General features: G+C 32.3%; 1 protein-coding gene across 4 annotated transcripts in view; it reads right to left on the bottom strand.

Annotated features, from left to right (window-relative positions):
- The window catches only part of LOC109538374 (potassium voltage-gated channel protein Shaw), a 96,529-nt gene extending 71,883 nt beyond the window's left edge, over positions 1-24,646 (bottom strand). For all 4 annotated transcript variants that reach the window (XM_048663629.1, XM_019905591.2, XM_048663632.1 and 1 more), the window contains exon 1: positions 24,551-24,646. Coding sequence is in view for 3 of the 4 variants with exons in the window: in XM_019905591.2 (XP_019761150.1) it covers positions 24,551-24,554 (4 nt within the window). In the remaining variant the exon portion in view is untranslated. The remainder of the gene's footprint in view (positions 1-24,550) is intronic.
- Between the last annotated feature and the right edge of the window lie 1,504 nt (positions 24,647-26,150).

Below are 26,150 nucleotides of genomic sequence, written 5' to 3'. Positions count from 1 at the left end.
CCGTGCCGTATAGCGTGAATAACCCTGTATAATTATCTATTTTATGAAACATATTCTGTTGATTATTGATATATTTTTTTTATTTTCAGCTATATTTCTGGTATAATTTTGGTAAGTGCTATTTTTTAAATAATTTTTGTTGATACATAAGCGAAACTCTGAAACATTCTTTGACTTACCTTTTTGTTATACCTTAAGAAATTTGAATATCCATTTGAAAATTGGAGATACTCTATTTGTTATAGTCACTCGTTTCTCTTTGCTCTCATGTGCGTCTTATGTTATCGAATTACATTTATTTAATGACAATTTTAGCTTTCCATTTACTTTGAAGATAACTTAATATAATCTTGTGTTTGCTTCTCTAGATGGACTATTGCTATTCTTCGCGCAGAAATGTTTGCTTTTAATATACATTTAAAAACACTTGATTTTTAAACTACTATTTAGGTTTTCGTATAAACAAGCAAAAACTGTCCAAGTTCACACAAAAATGTCGTCGAACTTCCTCAAGCTTATCTAGACACCGGAAAACCGATTTTCCAGTTGAGACAATTCGTAGACACGCAATCTGTGGCACTTCCCGTATTCTCTTTGCTCTTTTTGGCTTCAAAGGTAGGCGAAAACGGATACACTGTGATTTGGTTGACATTTAACGTGGTTTTGTAGTTAGCTAACATTTCCGGCACTCGGATTGTAATGGATATAGCTACTTAACCTTATGGTGCTATACGTCAGATATACAACCCTTTAATTACTTAACGGGGATTTAATTTTCCTGCTACTTAAGACACTGCCAATCTCTCTTTCAGTATAACTTTAAACTAGGAGCATTCCCTCTTGAATAACATTGTGTCTTTTTATGGTTATAGTAAATATACAGTAGGTGCTGATGTTTTGAGTCAGCGGATATTGTTTTCAACTTTTCCAATTGATACTATCAATTTGCAAATCAAATAAACTATATATTATGAGTAGATCAATCCCAAAGACTTTTAGTACAAATGATAATCAAAACTCGTGTTAGAGTTCAATAACAGACGCAAACATTGAATCCCAACGGAATTGCAGTTAATGCAAAATTATCAGTTATAATAGAGTTATTCGGACGTCTAAACTTTATATTCGTTCAGTCAGTCAACATTTTCAAAGGCAACATTATGGATCAGTTAGCAACAGCAGATTATAATACCAATAATTTAAAGCTCATCGATAACCAAAAATATCTGACTAAATCAACTAGTTTTAAATCAGCAATCTATTTCCGCAATATTGTAGTAAATAATTTTTTATTGAAAAGATACTTTATGATGAGGTAGATTTTATCAATGAAATTTATTAAAGTTTTGTTGAACAGTATGTAAATAATTGATATTTAACTCTTTAATTTTGTCTGCTTTAATGCAACTACTAAATGGAAAAACAAAAGGCATTAATAGAGGCAGACAAAATAAATAATATCCAACTGGAATTATTGGAACGTGTTCCAAACTCTGGTTAGTAACAAAATTGAAAGCAATAATATTACCAAACCAAAAATATTTAAATCCAAAATCGATCGCAAGCAAATACGTGTAAATTATTGAAACCTCCGATTCGGATTAGGTCCGGTTTAAGTTCCAAGCGTAGAAAGGAATTTTCAATAAATAGGGTAATTTATGATTGGCGCAATTGCTTTGCCTGCCTAATTATTTAGGTACATTAAATGTTCCTATTCCTTCCTTCTGCCATTTGCCTCAATTATCTGAAAATAGCACCAGATTCTTTTTGTTACAGGAATAAATTACAACTTTTATTTGTTTTGCTAGTTGCAACGAATTGTTTTTAAACATTTTGTTGCAACTAGTTTTAATTAAATAATTTAAAACTAGTTGCAACAAAATGTTTAAAAACAATTCGGACATTTGCGTTGAGAATGGAGTTCATATTAATAAGGCATTTTTTCCAGCAGCGAATAATTAAACTAATTTTTCATGCAAACGTTTGCAAAAATAATAAGCTGTAAAGTGGTGAATTTGATGAAACGCCCAACGGAAAACGGTGAGTTTAACTCTTTTAGTTTTAAGGTTTTGGGTCTAGGCAAGGAAAATTGCTCCCAGCATAATTTATGAGCCATAGTAAATGTTGTATCTCTGTTGAACAACTGACCTGGTAAAAGCAAAACCATGCAATATATCTGAGAGTGACTTCAGACACGTATTATTTAGTGTTATTCATTAACCCTTCCTATACTTGGCTAATGGAAATTAGAACCTTTCTTAAAAGGGTTACCACAGTTATGGAGATTTAAAGAAAATATTACAGGTCATTGTTGATGCTTGCCACAATTTTGGAATTTGTGTTGAAACCTAAATCATTTCAATCTTATGAATCCACCAATAATTAAAAGCTTATGAATCCACAGCAATATACATGTCTGCGCTAGGTTTTTCCAAACAGAAAACTTTCTTTTTCTCAGATTTAATGAAAGCAGTTTTTCCTTCCTAATAAAAAGTTTAAATTGAAACCTCAAACGCAAACCAAAATATTTTTTCAGTTTCATATAAGCTTTCTCAAAAAATTTCAATTTTGTAGTTTTTTCCTAGGGTGGCAAAAATTTAAATTAAAAAGAATCTGCCAGAATTCCGACGATCAAATCATTACTCGCAGTAAATCAGACTTAGAAATTTTTTAGTAATTTTCGTTACGTTTCCAGAGTTTTTAATTATTTTTTTACTGTGAATAACTTGCTCAGCTCTATCGGTAAACATCTAGGCAATGCTTTTGTCACTTTAAAGTAGGCTTTTAGCAAGATGCGCATTTCTTAAGTCCAATTCTATTCTTCCACGACTGAATTCCATTTCCTACACGGTGAAGTGCTGATTTACCAAATCCGATATAAATGTAGTAGACTATTATCCTTTTATTGAATCATTAAAAGTCAGCAAAGCTGTAAGCTTTAGCTCTAACTTTATTACATTTAAATAGTAAATGCAGCGCCCATTTATTTATGTCTCTCAAACTGAAATTCCAAGGCAACCTTTGTCACTTGTTGCTTCAGTGAACTAAACTTCTGAAGTGTTGTTAAACTTGAGAGCCAAATTAATTATCCTTAACTTCTCCACGTATCTTAATTTGCGCTATTCGGAAAAGATGTGTCTGCGAATTGGCCCTTAGACGGTTTATTGCTTAAACCCTTCCGGCACGCGTTAGGAAACAATTAATAAGATACCTGAACTTAATTGAACAACAATCTGGAGTATCAGGTTTCTGTCGGTATTTTGAATTGGCATATGAGCTTGAAACAATAGCTTTTTGCTTATATTATTTAGAATGTCTATAAGCTATAATTTAATGGAGCTTTCGCCATTGTTTTCCTCCTTCCAAGCTCCAAACGTAGTAGAATAGAAACATAGTTAAATGCTAAAGCGTTCAGCCAGAATATCATCAGAACCATAATTTGGTGCAAATCCAAACATTTAGGGTTTAGCTGCTTGTTTTATATATGCAGAAATATTCAAACAGGAAATTATTCCGAGAATCAGTGTAAAATCCTTTTTGAGTATGAGACTTCGGGATAAAAGTGGCGACATTAAATTAACGTAACTGAGCTGCAGGGACTCCTAAAAACTTCGCTGCCCGTCTGGTCGTCCTGAAATGTATTTTATATTGTAAATTATGACTCTACTTTTTTGGCGGATATCGAGGGAAATCTGGAGGTATCTGAAAATAAGCTTCGCTGGGATTCACTTGGGGCCGCCCAACGAAGTAAATTTGCTTTATTTATTTCATTGATAGAATGAAATTTGACTGAATAAATTTGAATAATTTAAATATATTCATATAACAACAGAGTATTAATTTGCTAGGTACATTTTTTAGATCTAATATGAGATATACCCTTTCTGAAAGTGTAGACAATCATAGAAGAACTGCGTTGTAGAACTGCGAGCAACATTAACTTAATTCGAAACTTTTTAAAACAGAGTTTGTGAATGCTTGAGGCGCTTTGTAATCAAACAGTGAGGTGCATTTCTTTCGTCATTTAATTGACAGGGATCTTGTCTTTGATAAAATGATTTTCATAACATAACTGCTAGTCATGAGTTAAATATTCATTATTTAAAAAGTTCTTTAAGACATCAGCCGAAACTATTGGCGTTAACTGCTAAACATTCTAAATTGACTCCTAATATTTAACGCACTTATAAATCTCTATAAAATCTGTAAATATTTAGTGCTAGGAATAAAATATTCAATAATGAAGTAACCTGAATAATCTCAAAAAATTTTCCTAGTTGATGCTTAAATTCTACCAACCTGAAGGCGAAAATACCAATTTCTTAAAATTTGCTCCATTAACTTTGTTTTCGAACGTTCGTCCTGCTCTCGTATGCAGAGTTACTTTCCTAATAAGGATATATAAGCATTGGCTGCAAAACTTTTCGTTTATAACTACCCTGAATAATAGGGTTGTTGTAGACAGACGCAGAAACTACGGAAACATTAATATTTCCAACTTTGCTAAAATAATATTTGTTGGAAGGTTGGTTCATCCAACTGAATTAGTTTGTTTCACAATATCACTTAGTTGATGGAAAGCCTGAGCTTGTTGGTAATTATTTTCTATTTGGTTGAGTCCTTTCTAGCTATATACTGTAAAAGTCTTCCAGGGGATTCGGCTTCCTTAATCTATGTAGTAATCATGTGAGTATCATACGCTTTGTTTCACAAATAATTTGTAATAGTACTGTACGAAATAAGGCGCATAATTAATAGAAGTAATATGCACGTTGTGCACGTGCAAACTTATGCACCTAACAGTGACTATCGTAAAATTTTGTGTGCTGATACCTTTCCCGGATTTCTCAATACATATTTTTAGAGGAACATGATGATGGTTTTTGAAAGAAAATAATATTGATCTGGAGTACGCGAAAGCTGTGAAACAGCATTTTCTAATAAAATGGCGTTATTTGACATTAAATTGTATATACATTTTTTAACATACGAAAACGTTTAGTTTAACTTATTCAAGCAAGGACTTTCACATTTAATTTCATCGTTAGTGTGCTAAATTAGTGCTGAAGCTAAATATAAGAAGCAGTCCAAAGAAAAGCTAGATCCAAAATACTACTACATTTATTTACACCATTTACCGTGCGAAGCTCATCATTTGCCATTTTTTATAATTCTGTCTTAGCAACTGTTCACTCCCTGGGTTTTTCGCTTTATGAAGCAAAATTGCAACTTTGTTGTGTAGTTCTTAACTTTACAGAATTTACTTTGCGGAAAATCCACTTTCATTTATACACTAGCTTAAAACATTCCTCGTCTATCGACTTTCCAGAAAAGGTGCAACTCTTGTTTAATTTTTCCTTTTCTTAATTATAATTAATTTAATTTAATTAGCTTATTTTGGGTTACACTGAAGTCCATTAATAATAATGAACAATAATATAAGAATAATAACCCTTATATAGATAAGCAAGTGAAATATCCAGCCCTAACGCTGTTAAGAAAATGTATTGCCAAGTCAGCTATCTTAAGATCTACAAATAAATACTGACATTTGAGGGAAACCTATGAAAAATGACAACAAAACACTTGAATTCAGATGCAAACGGGCGGATAAATTTATGGCAGCATCCGCGATTTTTACGCACCTGTAACGAATATAAATCCTCTTTTCTCTAGAATATCTTGGCAGGTCGGGCGAAGCTTTCAAACCAGCTTGTCCGAAGAGAAATTTATTGAACTGGACCTTTTCTTTATACAAGTACATCCTTATTTTTGCCTCTCAATTCAAATGTAATATAAGATTATTCACCTAAGTGATTTGTGAAATGGTATGTATGAAAACAACTTTATGGGAGTAGAATCCATTTTTTGAAACTTGATGAAATATTAATTAAATCTCGCCCTGTTGCACAAATAAATTGCTTTAAAAGCTCTACGTCTGATAGTAACCAATGTTGTATGTTTTTTATGCGATGTAAAAATGGGTTTTGGAATATTTCGTCTTAAAATATATGAGGAAGTCTATTAAAAAATGGAAAATGAGGCAGTTTGACCGAAAAACACGGAAAGAGTATTATGCCCCGCAATAATAAAAAAACTGTGAATGCGGCTGCACAAAGCGTGACTAGGACTTCGGAGGCACTGCTTCTTTTTTTAATTTCTCCTCAGGAAATTGAAGTAAAAATTTCGTGTGCTCGGAAATAATAGGTTTCAAAATTGTAATTTACGTCAGTTGAAATTAAAAAAAGTCGACTTCAAATTAGTATTTTTGCTATAAAAAATGAACTTGGCACAGCTTCCAAATAGCAAATTTGTTATCATTCTGCTCTGCGGTAACGTATGAGCAAGCTGTTATTGCTTATGGGCATTCTTCGAATATTTCATTATCATTGAAAGTTAGTGGTTCGTACATAATCTAAAGCAAAAGTTATGAAAACCTTTCCGCGTTTTAAGTAATTTTTTTTTCTTTTGATCTACAGGGTGTCCCGTAAGCACATGATGAAAAGGATACTGCGATATTCTTTGCATCAAAAGAAGACAAGCTGACCTAACTTTTAACCTAACTCATCTGCTATTGATGGTCAAAATTCTTTAAAAAAAATAACTTTTGTGAAATATCCGGAGAAAGGTATGATGTATTTTAGTCAACCTTGCTGTGAATTTGTTCGTATATCGACTCAGATTTAGATGAAACAATTGAGTTTATCCGTTTTGGACAAGTAGTGAATTCTTGAGTGTCGTGGTAGAAAAACCACCAGAACTGTTTATTTGGTGGATAAAATCAACTTGTAGCATTCATAGTTTTTGCGAAACAAATAGTTCTGTTTTCTTGCCACTTAACAATGTTAGACATTAACTGCAAATATCGTGATGCAAAGCATAAATTAATTGTCAAATAATCTCACAAGTTTGGTTCGAATGACCTTTTCTAATGAAGAGGTGACCGACATGGTCAAATTATTAGGGTTTTGCGAAGACAACTTGCGTGAAAGTGTACGCGTTTACGCGGCGTATATTTGCCGTTAATGTCTAACATTGTACAGAGGCAAGAACACCGACATAATTTTTTGAGCAAAAGTTATGAATGCTACAAGATTTTACAAAGAGGACAAAATTGTGAATAAATGATTGGCGCATCAACCAAAAAAAACTGAGTTGATTCCACCCGCCAAATAAAAAGTTCTGGTAGTTTTTGTACCACGACACTCAAGAATTCACTACTTGTTCAAAACGGCTGAACTCAAAATATGAGTCTTACATAAGAACAAATTCACAGCGAGTTTCACCAAAATATATAGTACTATTTTCTCGATATTTCAAAAAAGATTATTTTTTTGAAGACCTTTGACAATCAATAGCAGAGAAGCCATACATTTTTTGTTAATTAATAAAAGTTAAGCCAAATCGTCTTCTTTTGATCCAAATAATATAGCAGTTCCCTTTTGATCATGTGCTTTCGAGACCCCTGTATATCAGATTCAAAACAAATACTCTGAAGCTATCTCGTTTTAGCTCATGAAGATCAAATTAAATTTAAAATTGTTTTATAATAAAAAATATATTTTACAATATGAAATCGCCCCATGATGGTATTTTATTAACTTGTTTAATTAATCAAGATTTCAGTCTGGATTAATTAGCTTTGAGAAGAGTTCAGTTGCAATTAAACTTTGTTTAATCAAACTCCAGGGGTCGAATTAATTTTCTTCCGTCTTGCAATCCATCATCATACATACTGGAAAGTTTATTAGCATGTGTTTAAATTTGCAGCTGCCGTTAGATGCGACTAAGAAATAGATTGTTTTGATGTCAAAAGTACTAACGATGAGTCTATATTAAGCAATATGCTGAGCGAGTTGCAATGAAGTATTCTCTGTACTAGACAAATTGCTTCTAGTTTCCCGTTTCGAACAGCTTAATTGGCCTTTTCTTAGAACTAAATGTTACTTTGTTAAAACTAATTGGAAGTAGCAGTGGGCGAATGGAGTCATAGGGTTTTGTTGTAGTTGTCATTGTTGGAATTATTATTTTCCTGTTTTATTTAGTAAAAAATTCGATGCTAAGTCTAGGATTTTATATTTAGGATTGAACAAGGTTCTATGTACTTCACGTTTCGGCGTTCCACTGAACCCGTAGTTCTTTTTCGATTTCAATGTAGACTGATGTATTTTTTCAAAAATACAAATATACGTGTTAGTTCTACTTACACACTGCTGTACCCCCCTAAACTACCCCGATTAGATGATTAATACCCGGAAAAAATAGCAAGGGTCCCTACAGAGTCCCTTGTGGCATCCCATATTCAGCAGGCAAATAGGCAGATATGCTTTCCTTATACTTAACCCTCTGCCGCAGGCCCCACAGATACAATTCAAACCATTCCAACACGGTGCTTTTAACGCCCATATATTGTTGCGTTTGTGTATCAAAGTATCTCTAGACACATTTTTAAAGAACCGACCAATATTCATTCCTTCATTACTTCATTATTTGGTATTTACAATGTTTAGTACATCCACAACAGGTTCATTTTTCTTTAAATGGGTCTGTTAAAAATGAGGCATTAATGAACTATAGTAAGTGATATCTAGTTGCTTAGCTCTGGTTTTCAGATGCCATTTTCGCCAAATTCAACATTTGCTGGACACTTCAAACGTTCTTGTAGCTTGCACATCAATATTTGCTGAAAAACCGAGTAAATAACTTGGATATTTTCAAAACTATGACCTTGGAAGATGAAGTGAATATGCTATCAGTGAAGTTAACGAAACTATTCACCGAGTCCTAATTTTGTTCATTGAAATAGGTTCAATTTTCCTCAATAAATATCTCTTCAGATTGAAAATTTTCGAGAGCACTTTCTCACTGATAGCTTTTGTTTTTATGGATGGATTCCTTCATGGGATCTATTTCTTAGTCTCTCATCTACATAGCAATCTGATAATGCGATTTTTTACCTCCTGCAAGTTTCATCACTCTTCTGCCTTTATGCCCTAACTCACATTGTTATCACGAATTGCTTCGCGTATGCTTTGCTTAATATCTGAAGTGTCTCGTTAGTTCGCATTTTTCTGTTCATATGTTATTTTAAAAAGTAGGCACATTGTATTTAAAATAGTTGTTACATATTTCACAAGAACATTGGCCAAACGATTCAGATCAATACATCTATTACATGGCATCTCCTATAGCCATGCGTTTTATGTGTTAATACTTTTCATAGACTTCCGAACGACACTGACCCGATACCACCGAAACTCTTTACTTCGGTGGTACCGACTGATCATTTTAAATATATTCTAATTAGCAAAAAATAACCAACCGTAGCTGGTTTTATGAATACAAACATTTTGGTGTTTCAAATCATTATTGTTCGTTATTATATAATATTACATATTATGAGATATTTACTTTTGATTGAAAAACGGTTGGCAAACAGACATTAATTATTTCTGATTCAATGACGGTTTAAGCAAAATTTTAAACACCTCACAGAAATCATAAAAAATTATTCCCTGGAAAGTGCAAACTTTAGTGTCCTTTTGGTATAACAGATTTTTTGGCGGCTTTATTCCTTTATCATAATTGTTCTAGAAATACCTATCGTGTATTCCGACAATATCTATGCGCTACTGCAGTGTCTCGGATCTCCTGTTTTTTGGTGCCCATACTATTGTGGCACTAGCTCCGATAAAGTATCCCTGTAGAACCAGCTTGATTACCCAATTTATCTTTTACCTCTTTAAAACAGTTTGTTTTTATTTCTTGGACATATACTCGTATTATTCACTTTCTTGCTTTGGCTGGGTAAATTAACTCTACGGCATCAGTATTAATTATGGGTTTTTATACAATTAAGATCAGAAATTTAAATTTTTAGAAATAAATTTTTGTTTTGAAAAGTTTTGAATCGTTGGTATTTTTCACTATGATACAAAACGTTAAATGTTTCGGAAACTGTAATTTAAATAACTAAGTGCATTTTTTTCAAGAGAACAGTATAGCTTTGAAAAAGCCGATGGCAAATTTGCATACTAAATTATAGTGAAACATCCTTACTTAGAAATAGTGTTGATCGAAAGTGCTTAAGAGAATGATTGATACTTAATAACACCTAACTTGAGCAAACACAAAAGATCTTAGACTCCTTTAGAGGCAAAATAATGCGACAGGATATAGCAATTTGGCTTTCATTTGCACCGTTATTTCCTTTTTATGCTCGTACATCTCCCGAGTTTATTGCTTTTCTCGCATTACATCCCCACAATAGAAATAATACATGCTCACCATGTCATTAATTTATAACTCCATTTCTTGTTTGGGTTTTTGCGGAACTTTTAGCGGTCTTAACATGTGTTGTGGGAGAAAGAATTATTACCCACCATCTATAAATCGTTAAATGCTTGTGTCCTATTCTTTGCCAGAGAAATGCGGGCCACTTTAATGGTACAAACAAATTGTAGTCGTAACTCGCCATTTGCTCAAAATCGTAAAATTCTGAGTTACCCGTACATGATGAAACGAGGATTTTTCCAACAAAATCTCTTACATCACTGCTAGTAGTTAATAGGGACATCTGAAATGAACTATCTGAACACATCATGGCATTCCGAATATCCCGGGATTCTAAATATATTCAAACAATATCCAAAGGTTTCTCTAGGGACGACATTATATAGACAATGTCCAAATTGCGAATACATTTCTATTTTCATAAACAACACGTGCTTCCTCGTTATACGGCTTCGGTCTCTAGGCAATATGAATAAATTTATATTTCTGAAGCACAAAGAAAATGTACAGATGATGCGTGCAGACTCAGCTTCCGTGTGTTTGTTAAATCGTATGCTAACACTTCAGTTTTCCATTCGCAGAAAAAAAGAGCTGAACACATACAGAAAACAACACATAAATGTGCATTTTTCTGTGAAAATGACGTGAGCAGAGTTCAATATTTATTATTGACAGATCTTGAGAAAATATTTGGCAAAAAATTACTTTGTGTTTGTTTTTTCACTCGGAAGCAACTGAATCTTTAAAGTCGCGTATCAGTAACTGTGTCTGCCTTTTAACCATTTGCCAAAAGGCAACACTATTTGCAATTCCCAATGTGTTGAAATCTTGTAAAACCGCATGTGCCAGTCTTTAATATTCCGCTCTAAACTTTCATCGCCACTCTAACAAAAGTTCTATTCGCCAACAACTCGACAAGTTTGCGGGCTCTATTTAATTTGGTTCTATGACTGAAACTTTCGGTTCTTTTGCAGCCTGTGAAGCTCGTTTAGCGTAAAACACGTTTCCCTGCAATGTTCAATAATGGAGGAAAGTTGAGAAGACGTCTTACATTATTTGTGTAATTACTGGCAGTTTTTGTTAATTGATAGTTCTAGATTTCTCTTGCTCAGTCTATGGCTATTTAGTCTAACGCCAAAGGGCCAAAATTTAGTTTGATAGTTTTCTATCAATTTGAAAAATCCTTCGAAAATGCTCAGCGATGCAGTAGAGTAACAATTTCTAATGTTCGAAATTCTCATTTTATTTCGCCATCAGTCGAAGCTGACAATGTCTGTTCGTTAGCCCAAATTATTTACTGTCCAGAATTTTATCTTCAGAATTTTATATTTTCCCCTCCATAACTCTTAATGTTTTTGTTGGCTTTCTTGTATCATTTCTCATTTTCATTTTTCTTGGCGTATACTCTTCCTTCCTTTGGCGGTCTTAAGTAGATATTTCTTGTAACTTATATGACCTTTATATAATTTAATTCAATAAGGGTTTATAATTGATTTTTATTGTAAGTTGATTGGATTCTATAAAACATTTCCTAAATATGCCATCAATAGGGCAAAAAATAATACGTTACGCTTTACTTCACTGTTATTATTTCAATCTTCACTTAATTTCTTTGACTATCCAACCAGAGGTGAATTTCAACGAATGTGAAACATTAGTACCTTTAACAGTTAAAAGCTTTCAGATAATGTTTGCTCTCGATGAACATATTCTTAATTCCCAAAGGTGAAAATGGTTAATTAAAATACGTCCTAAACATCAGCTGAGAACAAAATTAAACTTTAATTATCATATTAAAGTCACCGAATTCTAGCAATACTAGTACCAGTTATGTGATACTCAGTAAATGTTATTCCTAAGGAAAACTGTAATTAAGTTGGTTTAATCGGGGAATTTTAAGCAATTTTAGTGGACCAAATGAGCGTTTGAAATGATTTCTTCGCGTTTGGTAAAATACATTTGCTTTATTTTTCAGGTAAACTTAGTTTCCTAAAATGAGCAAAAATAAAACTTTTTGGTTGAACCTCGCAGGGAGTCAGCAGCATTCTATGCGTTAGCCAGTAATATAGTATAATTGGGCAATATTCGTGAGAAGCAAACATTTTTGAATTTGGAAAGCTTTTGATTTTAACTACTAAATACCCATTTTGGCATGAGACTTTACTTAATAATATATTAAATTGGGGGCAAAACTACAATTTCAGAACAACATTTTTATCGTGGAAACAGTTAATGAAATATCGACCCCTTATGAGCTAAATATCAGCTTATCTCTCCCTCTCTACCAAGTTCCGGTAAAATTTAATTTCCTTTTAAAAATTAGTTTTGGAACTTACGAAAGTTTTCACAAAGATTCTCTACTTATGATTTTGAATTGTTCCTCTTTTCCAAAGAGTTGTGAATTAGGACTTACATCCGCAAATAAACTATAAATTTCAAACACTAAGTTTTTACCTTCAAATCCCATCTGCTCTTGATTTATGTTTGAAACTATAGTTTGCTTTCAATGCTTTTATATCTGCCCAACGCTCTGTGTAGTAAAAAGTTTATATTAAAAGAAGAAAGGCCCGGCTTTGGGAGCTTTTTAGGAAAGTGATATAAAACTAGTAACTTCGCTAAATGTAAGTGAACATAATTTTTTAACAGCGCCGTTCAGATCAAAACATCGACATAAAAATAAGATATAGTAAACCTTTTAATAGCGGCCATAAACTGTGAAGTTAGTTTTCCTTTCAAAGCTATTGAAAAATGTCTTCGATTCATGTTTGTGCAGAAACTTTTACTTTTTCAGTATTTCGTATATGCGCGCAGATATTTAGCGGAAATTGAAACATTTTGAATCCTAATTAACTTAAGCCTTAATTGCAGCTTATATTAGGCAAATCCAACAACTTAAATAGTTCCATAATTTATTTAAACTGTAGTTGATAATTTTTGATTACTACTATTACTACTCTAATAACTTTTCTCTGCTTCTGGCAAAAGTTATCGTTAATAATTATTGTGTGGTTTTTCTCCCTCGTATAGAGTAATTTCTGGACGGGAAAAAGTTCTTTCGACTGGACGCATCTTTTATAATTTTTTCGGGTAACACACATTGACGATAAGTATTTAATATCAAATGTATCCCATAAAAAAATCATCAACATGAAACAAATTATAAAAGCGCAGTCACTTCCAACCATTTAATATTTTCTTAGCTTCAAGTTTAATAACACATTTAATTTAATCTTGACTTGCACCTTTAGGAACTGTAAAGAGATCTGCCATAAAACTAGCAAGTCTGCCAGCTCGCACAAAGGAATGGGACGCAATTGTTTTAGTACAATATGCTTATAAATATATCCAAAGAAAAGTTAGATAATAAACCTTTTCATATCAGCAAATGAAGGGTGGACAAACGAAAGTGCTAATATCATTATCACAATGTTTGCTCTGGATTGCTTTTTTTGTTACAATATTAAATTTTTCTCGAGCTGTACTATTCTGCTGCTTTTACAGATACAAGGATTTTTCAAAGTCCGGTATCAACGGTTCTTTTACATATTTCTGACTTGTGACGGTAATCTCGACTTGTTCAAATTGTAAAGCTTATTATTTTCTGTAGTTCTAAAATCAATTCTCATAATAACCTGCAACAGAGCAAAGATGAGAGAAAAGTGGTTTGTGGTTTTAAGATAGCTTTAATTTATCTTTTGGCACTAACACCGTTATTTAATAGCACTCTTCAACTCTAAATAAATCTCACAATCCAACTGCAATTTAATTTCACTTGTATTTCTAATGACCCTCTTTCACTTTGTTTCAAGTATTTTCATAACAAATTAAAAGTGATTAAACGGAAACGGAGATAAGTTGGGCTGGTTTGTGGATTAATTTACCTTGTTTCGACTAAAGCGATTTGATAAAAATGTTGATTGTTTCGTTTGGCAAATGGCCTTGTTATATTATATGCAGAATTATTTTTGCTGACATTTTAATAAATTAAGAGCCAGTCGAGGTAACTTTAGGTAATTACATTAATATTTACTGAAGTAGTAAAATTGTTGCTAAAATTTGATTAACCATAAAACGTTAACATCTTGGGGTTTTATGGGTTGCGCTTGGCGATTTTCACTTTCATTTCATTTCTTTAATCAAATTATTTGCTCTTCCACATAACCCTAAAAGGGTCCTAAACTAACTGTAGGTTTTTTTGTTGGAGCGCAAATCTATTTAACACGGCCAAGAAAATGTGCGCAGAGCGTGTTGGTATAGTAGGTTTATAAAATATTGCACTTACATTAAGGTTAACATCCTAAAATGTGATGTGAAATGACGACAATCCAGTAAGTAATTAATTTTATAAATATTGGGCTAAGTGAATGAAATGTAGTAAATGCTTGTACCAGTGCATTGTTAAAGTTAAGTAAATACTAATGAATGCGGGAATGTAAATGTAAGCATTGTCGTATAAAAAAGGGAGTAAATTCAAGAGGAGGAAAAGCATAAACTTTAAGGAATTATTATATTAACGACATTATTATGCTTCGTCATCCCGAGTGAAAAAAAATATTCATTTTAAGGAAGAGGAATAGCCAATTTTAAGCTATGTGTAAGTTAAACTTGCAAGTGAAAAAATCAGCGTGCTGGGAAAAAGTATCGAGAAAAATCAATCAATCGCTTTTTTAGCTACTCTATACTTTATTAAATATTACATGCTTTAAGGATTTACTACAGCTTTATTCACTGGACTCCATGTATTTCATATAGTTTTGATGGAGGAAAATAACCTGTTATAAAATTTTTTTTGCTACGTATAGCTTAGAGTACCTCGTCAGTTTTACAATAAAAATATTTTTTTTATCTGTGCTTTTAAGTGAAATCTCTATAGCTCATCTAAAGGAACCCAAACAACCTGCGGCAATCTATAATGGGTTTCCTTCATAAAAACGTTGGGGTTGTATTCAATACGTATTAAATCTTCTTTTGGCGTCAAAATTGATTTATGTTGGCACATGCATAATCTGTTACAATGAACAATACAATTTATCATTGTCTTCAATGTAACGCTGCGGAGTGAACCGTGCAACACTCAAGGGAATCCACCCAGGAATAGTGGTTTGGAAGTTGACAATGCTCAAATTCCAGTTAAATATTACTTTTTTCTTATATTTGGAACAGGAAGTTTCTTTTCTGATCAATCAGATTGGTTGGGAATGGAAAAGTAAACGAGCTTTCGCAGGTTTCATTCGAGCAATATGAATTATGAATTGAGACAAAATATCCGACTCTGTAATACACAAAACCAAACTTCGGCCTTCAAAGCCAAATAATAAATTAGGCAAGTTATACAGTGATATACATGATTTAATTATTTCAGCAAAGAGTAGGTATAAGTTTTACTCAAACCTTTTAACTGTATTCGATAAGGTTTTCTGAAAAAAAGTCCGCAAAACCTCAAATTTTAACTGGAAATTAAAAAAAAAACTTCTAAAGCTATTTGGAAATAGGTTAATGTATATTACGAATACGGTCTGTAAAATTGAGTAGAGAAATTCGTGAGCGGAGAGACCCTTCTCGATTATTCAAGTGTTATTTTTCCATGACCCAATTTATTCGAAACTCAGGTGTCTGAGATTTTCTCGGGAATATCAAATTGTGCTATGCATTTGGGAATTGGAAAAAGTGGTAAACGATTATGGCCAGCACAAAATTTTAATAACTTGATAAATTATTTATATTTTTGAGGATGGAAATGGAGCTATGGGCTTGGCCCAGTTAAGCTCATACATTTTCAAGATTATAAAATATACCGCTGTATAAAAAAAGCTAGAAGAATATGCGAGAGTAATTGATGCATCAATATTGAACGTTTAAAATGTATTAGCATCTTTAATCAGATAAGAGGGTTATATTTCTTATACACGTTAGAGTCTTAATAAGGTGCCACTTTTGAAATAAAGCATTTACTAACATATAGGTGCTTTATCGACTCTATAACGATCTCGGAGCTTAAAGTTTCCTACAAAAATGTGCACTTTTATTTTCCATTGTTGGCTCAAGAAACTTGCTACTATATTTCATCTTTAAACAGTTTTAACCGCGTTGCAATCGCAAACCATTATTTTCCACACAATATATGACACAAAAATAAATTGGATAAGGTTTGCTGAAAATTCCTAATGCATCTCGTTAGTCTTATCTACACCCACTTAGTTGCAACACAAAGATCGAACAGCAAAATGGGGTTTTGTAATCTGTAAAGCGAATTAAAGGCGTTTTAGTTATTTAGGTAACTCGTGGTTTATTCAAATAAACGTAGCTCCTTACTTTAGATTATTGTATTTACTTTGAAAATTGTTTCCTATCATCGTTAACAATTCCATTTCGATCGCTATTTTGTTACCGAACTGCACTTATCTCCACGTTTTAAGTGCTTGGCTATTCTCTTATATTTATTTAGAATTTTCCAGGAAATGTTGAAGAATATCAGCAGCTATTTCAATTGCATCGGGAGTTTTTGTAACTATACGAACAAGAGGTTTATTGGAAGCTCGTTACTCTTTGTTTGAATTGAATTTTGTCTATTCCGTGTTATTGCCGGTCTTTACTTCTTATTCAGTTAACTATAAAGCTTAATACCAACTCGCATTTTGTGGATTATTGATAAAAAATTATGATATTTGTCCAAACATTTGTTAGATGATTGCTTAACTCTGAATTTTAATTATATGTTGACGCAGACGTACATCGTATTGCCAAAAAAGCTTTATTGGTTTTTATTACAATTCACATATTTTCTCAGTGTCTTTAAGTAATCTTTATTCTACTCGTCTTTACTTTTCTGTTTTTCTTTACCAACATGTTTAAGCACTTTTTTCGTTGGATAATTCTATTGCCATTTTTGAAACCAATTCATGGCTACAAATTGCTTGCACAACCATTCTGTGTATATCCTTACTTATGTGCCTAATCTTCTTTCTACGGTTCAGAAAGCTAACACTGATATTTGCTTTTTTATCTATTGATTCGTTTTCTACAAAAGTTTTGCAATTTTATTACTAATTGTGATTTTTGTTTATCTAAATTCATGAGATTTTACCGTTTAAAAAAATACTGATTTATATTCCTTTCCTTTTGACTACAATTGTTTTGTCGCCCTGATGACTTTCTTCATCTTCTTTGTTGTGGTTTTTCCAACTTATTTACAAAATTGACCAATTTTTGTGAAATTTCAAACGTTTGGTCGATCTTTAGTGCTCCATCTAAATGCGTTTTAATAAATTTCCTACTCAAATGTTTTTTTTTCATGGAAATATTGCTGTTTTTTTATCCAAATATAGGATTTTTTCGTATTAAAAAAAAATAATCAGTTTTCTCGGCCAATTTTATTCCATTCAAATGAATGTCACAAGAACTTAACTGCTAATATAAAATTTATAGACGTAAGTAATAAATATTTTCAATCCTGAAAAGTCGGTCGAGAAAATCAAAAGCAGAGGACATTTGAGGGGAGTGTTGGAAAAACGATAAAAATAATAACAGTCGCATAAGTTCAGTTGATTTATAACTCATGTATAATTAACGTATATACGTAACAATAAAAAAATAACTTTTTGATGAGGTGTGAAGCCTAGTCTTTCAACTAATGCAGTTCAGCTCACAGATGGAAATATTTTCTGACATTTATAGCTTTCCGATTTTCTTGATTTCTGATTTAAGAGCTCTAAGGTTCCCGATGTAAAGTGCACAAATATTCGCTTATCTTCCTAACGTTGTATGAAGGTTCTTGATACTATCTTTTAACAACAGTTTTCACCATATTTAAACCACAAGAGATTATTTTCTAGACATAATATTATAGTACTATAAACTAACTATAAATTATTTTAGATTTTCTTTAAATTCCTAATGAATCTTATCAGTCTACCTATACAGTTTTGTATAGAAAAATCGGAACTTAAATACATGCTTTATAATTTATAAATTATATTTAATGGGGTGACTCTAGTTTAAACTTGTATACATTACAGAAATTCGTGTCTATTAAGATAAGATTATACCAGTATTCTAAAAATTAATCGTCTTCAAACGCCGAATTGCGTTTTCTGTCTCTATTTCTATTTTGCAATGCAAGCAACTCCGTTACTTTAAATAATTTATTGTTTGTTCATAGATGTAATATTTTTAATTAAGATTACATAAATTTAATATTTTCGTGGTATCGTCCATCCGAAGGAAGTTGTTGAATTTTCATACGACTTTCACTAGAAACCACCGATTAGCACAGAATAATTTGTGTCCAATCATTACGTGTTTTTCGACAACTAATTGCTTTGTAGCATTCGCTATCATTTACAAGTTTTTATCGACTACTAGGGCTGTTCACATAAATACGCCATTCATATTGCAGTTTCTTGTTCAAAATTATTTTCACCGAACACTTGCTTTATTTGCAATTCTCTCTTACTGCCTTCCCCTGATTTCTTTATTGAATACTTCACATGACAGGTAGTATTTTCCAATAAAATATTATTGAAGTTTATGCGGGTGTAATAGCATTTAATTCTGATTGTTGTCCAATGAGTCTGCATAAGACTTATGTTGTGCTGATATAATCCTTCTGAGTCAGCGAAATTGGCGTATTTGCCTGAAAAGGTTTTAGAAACGGGCTCTCAGGGAGTCATTAGGATCTGAATGCCGCAAAACTGTAATCATTCACATATCGACATTTATAGAGCTTTGAATTGCTTGCAGTTGATATGCTTGGAGAATAATATTTGGAAATAGTATGATTCTATGCAAAATAGGTAGAAATGTCACACACAAACACATTGGATATAAGTTTTCGTTCAACGTTAGAGCAACTATTTTAAGTTATACTCTTTATTCTATTAACTTTATTCAGTCCATTGAAAGCACATCATTGGATACGCGACTTTATGCAATCAAATATGCAAATGTCTAATTTTTATCAGTTTTCTGTAAATATTAGTAATCTGCGTCTACACCTCAGACTGATTACATTATTACGAAAGCAAGGAAGCTTTTTACTAAATGCTAGAAATATTCATTTATTCCGTTAAGCCCCACTAAGTATAATGCCTAATAACTAGCAAGATTGTGTCACTGTTCTGCCCGATTCACATTCAGAAGCATGTTGTGCATCTGCACCGTTCTCCTCGCCTTTTTACATCCCATGTCTTTTATTCCTAGAATAGTATTCTATTCGTATCTAGGTCAGTAGCGTTCTAAGCGCTATCCATTTTGTTGTAATTTATTTCTCGAACGCGAGGCTACCTAGCTTTACGAAGGTTGTTCAAGCATTGAAATATAAACAGACCCTCGTTATAGATCCATGTATGTATCATCGAGATTTAGCAGATAGCTAAACCACAACTTAACGAGTGAAAGTAAGACTGCTCACACCGTACAGCCATGCCGATGTGTTGAAAAATATTGTTGTCTAGTCTTCTTGTTCAAAATTTTATATTTATCTATATTCGGTTAAACTTCGAGCTTTTTTGTATCACTGAAAAATCCACATGAGAAGTAAATAAAATTCTATCTGAGTAAGAAATTGATTCATTGTCGAGCCCATTTCATCAATGCAAGTCAATAGTGGCTTAATGTTCAATTTTCCGAAACGCAAAAGTCATTGTTTGCTTAAATACAAAAGGAGATTTTATTCCGTGTTCCGCAATAAGTGAATCGGTGAACTGGATATTGGGTTCGTCATTTTACGGTACTCCATATATTTCGAGGCGCTCTTCTTTTAAGCTGGTATAGTTTAAGCTCGAAATATTCTTTCGAACGTAAATAGTTTTCGAACATCTCTAGGGCACCAAGAAAATGTGTTTAATTACCAAAATCATTAAGATGCAAATGGTTAATTACTTCGGCAATATTCCAAAAAGAATATCAATAACATATTCCAGTAATATTCCATAAAAACAAATATAATATTTTTTTGGATTTTGAGGTTTAAATTGAGCATCAACAAAAAATAAGTGATTAAGAAAGTTATCAAACTAATGTTTCTGCAGAAAAAAAACACAATGCATGTACGTTGAGCTTTTTCCTGGATTCAATTTTTGTCTACCGGAAATATGGTAATGAAATTTTCCTCAAAACGAAACCACGATACGGAAAATTGCCTATTCCCTGTCTGTTCATCGAGTATAAAATTGAAAATCAAATTAGGATTTGTTGACCTAAACTCGGAAAAATTACGGCAGGTGACAAATGAATGTCGATGGAATTTGAAGAAAAGTTGTTGCAAACTAATCTGGACGTTTAACTGGTCGAAACAATTGAACCTCCTCCTCCTCCAGCTTTCGACTGTGGGCGAACGAACATTACCATTAACAAATAACAGGACAATTTGTTACACCCTCCAGACGCAATAAATTACATCCAAACTTGGACATTTACCCTTAGTAACTTCCCATCCATTCCTCTAGCAATTAGGACAAGAAACCGCTAAAATTTTGACGGAGATATTCCATATAGATCAGTGCGTTTTTTGCCTTGACCCGAAACTCCATTATTTTCCAATTAAGTCGACTAATCGATTTATATGAAGAAGGTTGAACTTGATGGAAGCAACTATTGTTCTCTAGGTAAGGGACGCAATTAATTCGAATAAATCAAATTAGCAAGAATGAATGAGCTTGAAAGGAATTAATGAAAATTTAGTGGATAATAGTTCGGGACAGCTAAGCGACATTGAGCGGTCTGGCCTATATTTGAAATATATTTGGGTCAGTTTAATGCATCTGTGGCATGCACAAAACTTGTGAGTGTTGTATTTCTGGTATACGGAATGTTGCAGATTCAATAGTTTTATAACTGCATCTTTTGAGATATTTATTTTAAAGTATCAACAAATTAAGAAGAATTACTGTCTAATGCAAATATGACTGCGCAAGGTACATATTTTATATACTTGCATCTAGAAAAATACAGAACTAATGTCAATAAAAAAAATCATACCAAAAAATATATCTAAATCACTGAGCAAGGAAGAGTAGTGTTGGCTCAACTAAAAAAGTTTAAAGTTGAAAGTAGATGTTTATAATTTGTTAAAATTACTTCTCTTTAAAAATCGGCAAATAATTACTTTTACGCAACATTCACTTAAAACAGTTCTGGTTAAAAACAACTTTACACAGCATCCAAAAAAACAGTGGAAAACTGAGTAAACGAAAAACGAAAAATGTGTGTGTGGAAAACTGAGTAAAAAAAAAGAATGTGTGCTAAATTTCGGAAAGTTTGGTACACTTGGGATCTTTCTCGGTCAGACTTTTTCCATATTGCTCCGAAGACTCAAATGAAGAAGATAGCGAATTTCTTCAGCTCAGTACAGAAACAAATACTTAATTGAGAAATAGGTGATTCAAAGAGCGCCATCGGAAAATCCATGTTGCCAGAAAATTTTAAAAAACATCAATTAATAATCAACGAATATGTAACTACTAGGCGCCGTATTTACCACGAGGAATTAAAAATTTAATGTTGAATTTAAGATTTTTGATAAATGTTTGATTTAAATAATTAAGCGTTTTAAGAGGACAACCATTTAGTTTAAGCAAACCAAATCGTGCATTTATCCTCGACATATTTCTTCTCGTCGAAATGTACCATCTTGGAAAATTACTTCCAGGCCCTTCACTTGGTTCACTTGATTATACTGTATCATGTTTGCCCTTTATTTTGGGAATAACCAGTATAACTGTCTTGGCAAAATCTAACTGAATTGTTAATTTGTTCTTGCTCATTCAGTAAATTTAGTTTAAATTGTTCCATCTTAGAGAAAATATCTTTAAATAGGGATAACGCTTATCGCAATTGCCAACTTGGAAAAGCGATCATTGTTTTATATTCCATTAATTATCACACTGCAGTAAATAATACTTTACTGAGGCAAAATGCAAGATTTCTAATTAAATCTCAAATGAAATTTTATGCGACGAACGTTTTTGCTAGTATAAATAACCTGTTTATTTAAATTGCTCTACCTGCTGCATAAGATTATTACCTAAAATATTACCATTACTATTTGCTATTCAAACGTGCTGAAAGTGACTGAAGCTATGGCTGAAATATAAAATAATTTCTGTTTGTTTCGATCAAACGTATTTCAGGTACACACAGAATCATCAATATCTTTAGAAAATTGTATGTAATTGGAAGTTGATCTAATTACCCCATGTATTGTTAAACTAATCGTCCTAGTTAAATTTTGCAACCCTGATTATTCAGGATTCAGATCGCATTGCGTTTTCATATTTTTTTATCCTATTTAACCCGTTTTTCACAATGTCATTTATATCCTGATCTATATCGAGATATTTGGACCTTTAAATGGCATTTTGTTGAACAGCAAAATTATTGCATTTGCTCTATTACAGTCACACAAACGCACCCTCGTACAACAAGCATAGTTTTTAATTACTTCGACACGTGTTTGCCATACGCAAATTTATCTGTGACTAATGTAAGCATTATTGCATAAATGATTTGCTTTTATAAATTAGCCTTTGCGTACGTTTACTGGTCACTAAATTGCACAATTTCCTAAACTGGGATTATCAATGCATCCAACTAAATAATTCCACTGGATATTAAATAACATTATATTCAGAGATTCATTCAGAATTTGTTCTCTAAATTGTGTCAATTAGTGCATTACTGAATGTGCGTATTTGCAGTTGGCTTGATTAAATCGCAATAAATAGTGTGATGAAAATAAGTGGGGTTCAAGTACCCGAAAATCAAGGTCGGGAATCAGCAAATTGAGTCCTCGAAGCACGTAGTTGGAAACAATAAAAAGGTGGAATCAGAGCTGCGGCGATTCGGGAGTTACTAGTGAATCAGTTTACAAAGTTAAACAAGGAATTCGGTTTTATTCAGATTACGTCGCATTTTCACCAACTACATTTTATACGATTGGTTTAGGAAACTCGAAGCAAAATTGATTATGCGTGGATATTTTTCAAGTCACATCTCGAAATCATTAGGTACGCAAAAAACGCAGCAAGTGGAACTCCACTATTGTTAAATGTCGAAGGCAGGCCATTCCGATTTATTCCTGCTAATTGACGCACCGTCGCTTCGCGATTTCGCGAAACATTTCTTTCACCAGAAATTAAACTTTGACACGGCACTTCAAGAAACAACAAAAATTTCAAAATACTGATTTAACGTTAATATGAATAAACAAGATCACAGTTTCAAAAACTAATATACATACATTTACAGTATATTTAGATCAGTTATAGGAACTCAAATTTTTCACAGATAGTGTATTAATATTCACAGAATGCGTGTCGTATTCTGTTTATACATTTTCAACAGATTTTCAGATTTTTCTAAAATGCTAGTGAATATGAAACAGTTTTTTCACTTTACTCAAAATATACCTTGATCTTGCATTAATATTATTTAGTTTAAAAAATCAAGTTAGTTAGTTCATTTGCTATCTTTTTGAAATGTTTTTGTAAACCGAAATATAGGAATGAGTTTCTATTTCGGTTTCCATTAGTCCAAGAGACTTGTGTCCCGGTTGAAGAAAATTTTCGACCACCTTAAAATCAATGTCTCCTAGTTGCTCAACAATCGTTACTTTATTTAAGAAAGCATAAATACAAGAGGTGTTACTTTTCACACAACCACATTCGAAACATCTACTCACAAAATCTAATTTTCTGAAGAAAATAGAAAATAAAAGGACAGCTAGTTTAGTTCTCAAACGTTAAATAAACTGTACTAAGTGCGTTAGTCGCGTACATTTTAATTTATGAACCTGTTATGAAAATATATAATAACTGCTACAAATAAAATAATATTATCAATTTTGTAAAATTTTTGTTCGCAAAGAATACTTGTTTGGCGATAACGAGAAAAGGCAAACGAAACTAAATTAAAATTGAAATTTTCGGCAATAAACAACGAAAGCGGAAAGTTGTGTTGTAAAAGTATAGCTTAATTCCAGCATAACCACAAGACAATGGAGTTTCCTTCGCTAGGTGCTAACTTTTCTGTTAAGTCGTTTTAATTACATTTCGCAGCCTTTTCAATTAAGATGTTTTAAATAACGTTCCTAATCCATTTGAAGCATTAATATAAACAAAGTTGAAATATGCTTACATATTCAACTGCCCTAATTCAGTTTGACTTTTCTCCAGAATATCCATTTTCTTTAATAAATATACATTAAACTTTAAGAGGAATTTTAAGAAAAAAAATAAAATTTTTTCAAATATCTACTTACTCATTGTGTTAATCGCTGCCTATGACCTGATTCGACTTTTCACTATTTTGCTTGTGATTTTCATTCACTTTGATGCAGTCATGATGCAGCGCTAGTCTGGAATAAACAGAGTTCATCGTTAAAAGCAGAAAAAACATCAGTAAGCTTGGTAGCATTTTATAACTGTTTTATAAATTTTCCTTTGAATCCCTTCATATCCAGAATTTTTTTCTAGCTGGGATTTAAAACATCGATACTAAACTACCTCGTTACTAATTACAAAAAAAAACCGCTCCGAAAACACTCACTTAAAAATGGAATATTATGTTTTCCAAAGCAAGAAAACTAATTATTCGAGCTTGTTCTTAAGGATTTTGATTTTACCCTCAATTCTTATTTAAAGTTCTATATCAGTAGGTCCAATCTATTACAGCGGATTAATTTTAAGTGCATTTATAAAATATGAATTTGAGGAATGCGTGTTAATATTCAACTAAAATTTTGTTAATCTATCCTTTAGGGCGCATACATGTTTCATAAAACACAGCTTCAATGTTTAAACGGTCCACTAAAATTTTATTCTTGCTAAAAATATGTAGGTATTCGAATGAAATATGAGTGCCAAAGTTTGGAGAATGGTCTAGATATTTGCTCGATATATTTGAACTACATGTAACTCTACAGAAGTGTCCTTTTGCTGGAAAACTGCGTCTGGCTTTGAATAGATTATGCTTCCACAACTTTGAAGGATTAGAAAAATGTGTGCAAACGGACACATATATTTCATGTATAAATTAAACACACACTTTTCCAGTTCTAGGCATAGCTTATACCCAAATTTATTTTCCTGCAAAATTTTTTTTCTGATTTGTGAAATTGTTGGTGGTGTTTGGTTTACTTTCCAGAGTTTTCTCCTCAATGTTTTTTGTGAGTTTAATTCGGACTACTATTCGGCCGTTTTATAGCCAATAAAAACTGGCTATTAAAGATGAACTGGGAATGACTGGACAATCGATTAATTAAGTATTTTGACTTCAACCTCCGTTTTACAGCTTTTTCAATAATTGGTAGGACTTTTGTAATCTAACTTGCAGAATCTCTCAAACCCATTTAATTGCTTATCGATTCTTGTTCAACTGCCATTTGATTGTAAGAATGATTCGAATGAAATTGGAGCAATGGTTTTATATTATTAAAATAATTATCCACCATCAATAACAGCATCCGACGGAACTGTCTTGGGAAATTAATTGAAAAACTTTAAAACTCATTACTCGATTATAACCATTTATCAAAGCCGCTTAGGTATAAACCACTATCGCCAGACGTTAACACAATACATTTGTATAATATACAGGATGACTTAAATATAACGAACAGGAAACATTGTTTTAGATTCATACATTTTATATATGTATAAGGAGTGATGGACTATTGGTTTTAAACTTATTCTCCTGTAGTTCAAACAAACAGAGTCATAGCAAATGAACATTTATTTAAAAAGAGAACCTGCATATGCCGTTTATATTAGTAAATAATTGCCTCAAGCCAGAATTATTTTTGAAAATGTGTATATGGCGCTTGGAAAAATTATCTCTGTCCATATGTTTACCGAGAGATT

This window comes from Dendroctonus ponderosae, unplaced genomic scaffold (genome assembly GCF_020466585.1).
Source record: "Dendroctonus ponderosae isolate FM_Combo_2020 unplaced genomic scaffold, Dpon_F_20191213v2 Dpon_F_20191213_2, whole genome shotgun sequence".
Classification (NCBI taxonomy): Eukaryota; Metazoa; Arthropoda; class Insecta; order Coleoptera; family Curculionidae; genus Dendroctonus; species Dendroctonus ponderosae.
Note: the sequence above shows the minus strand (reverse complement) of the source record. Positions and strands in the feature narration are given on the sequence as shown.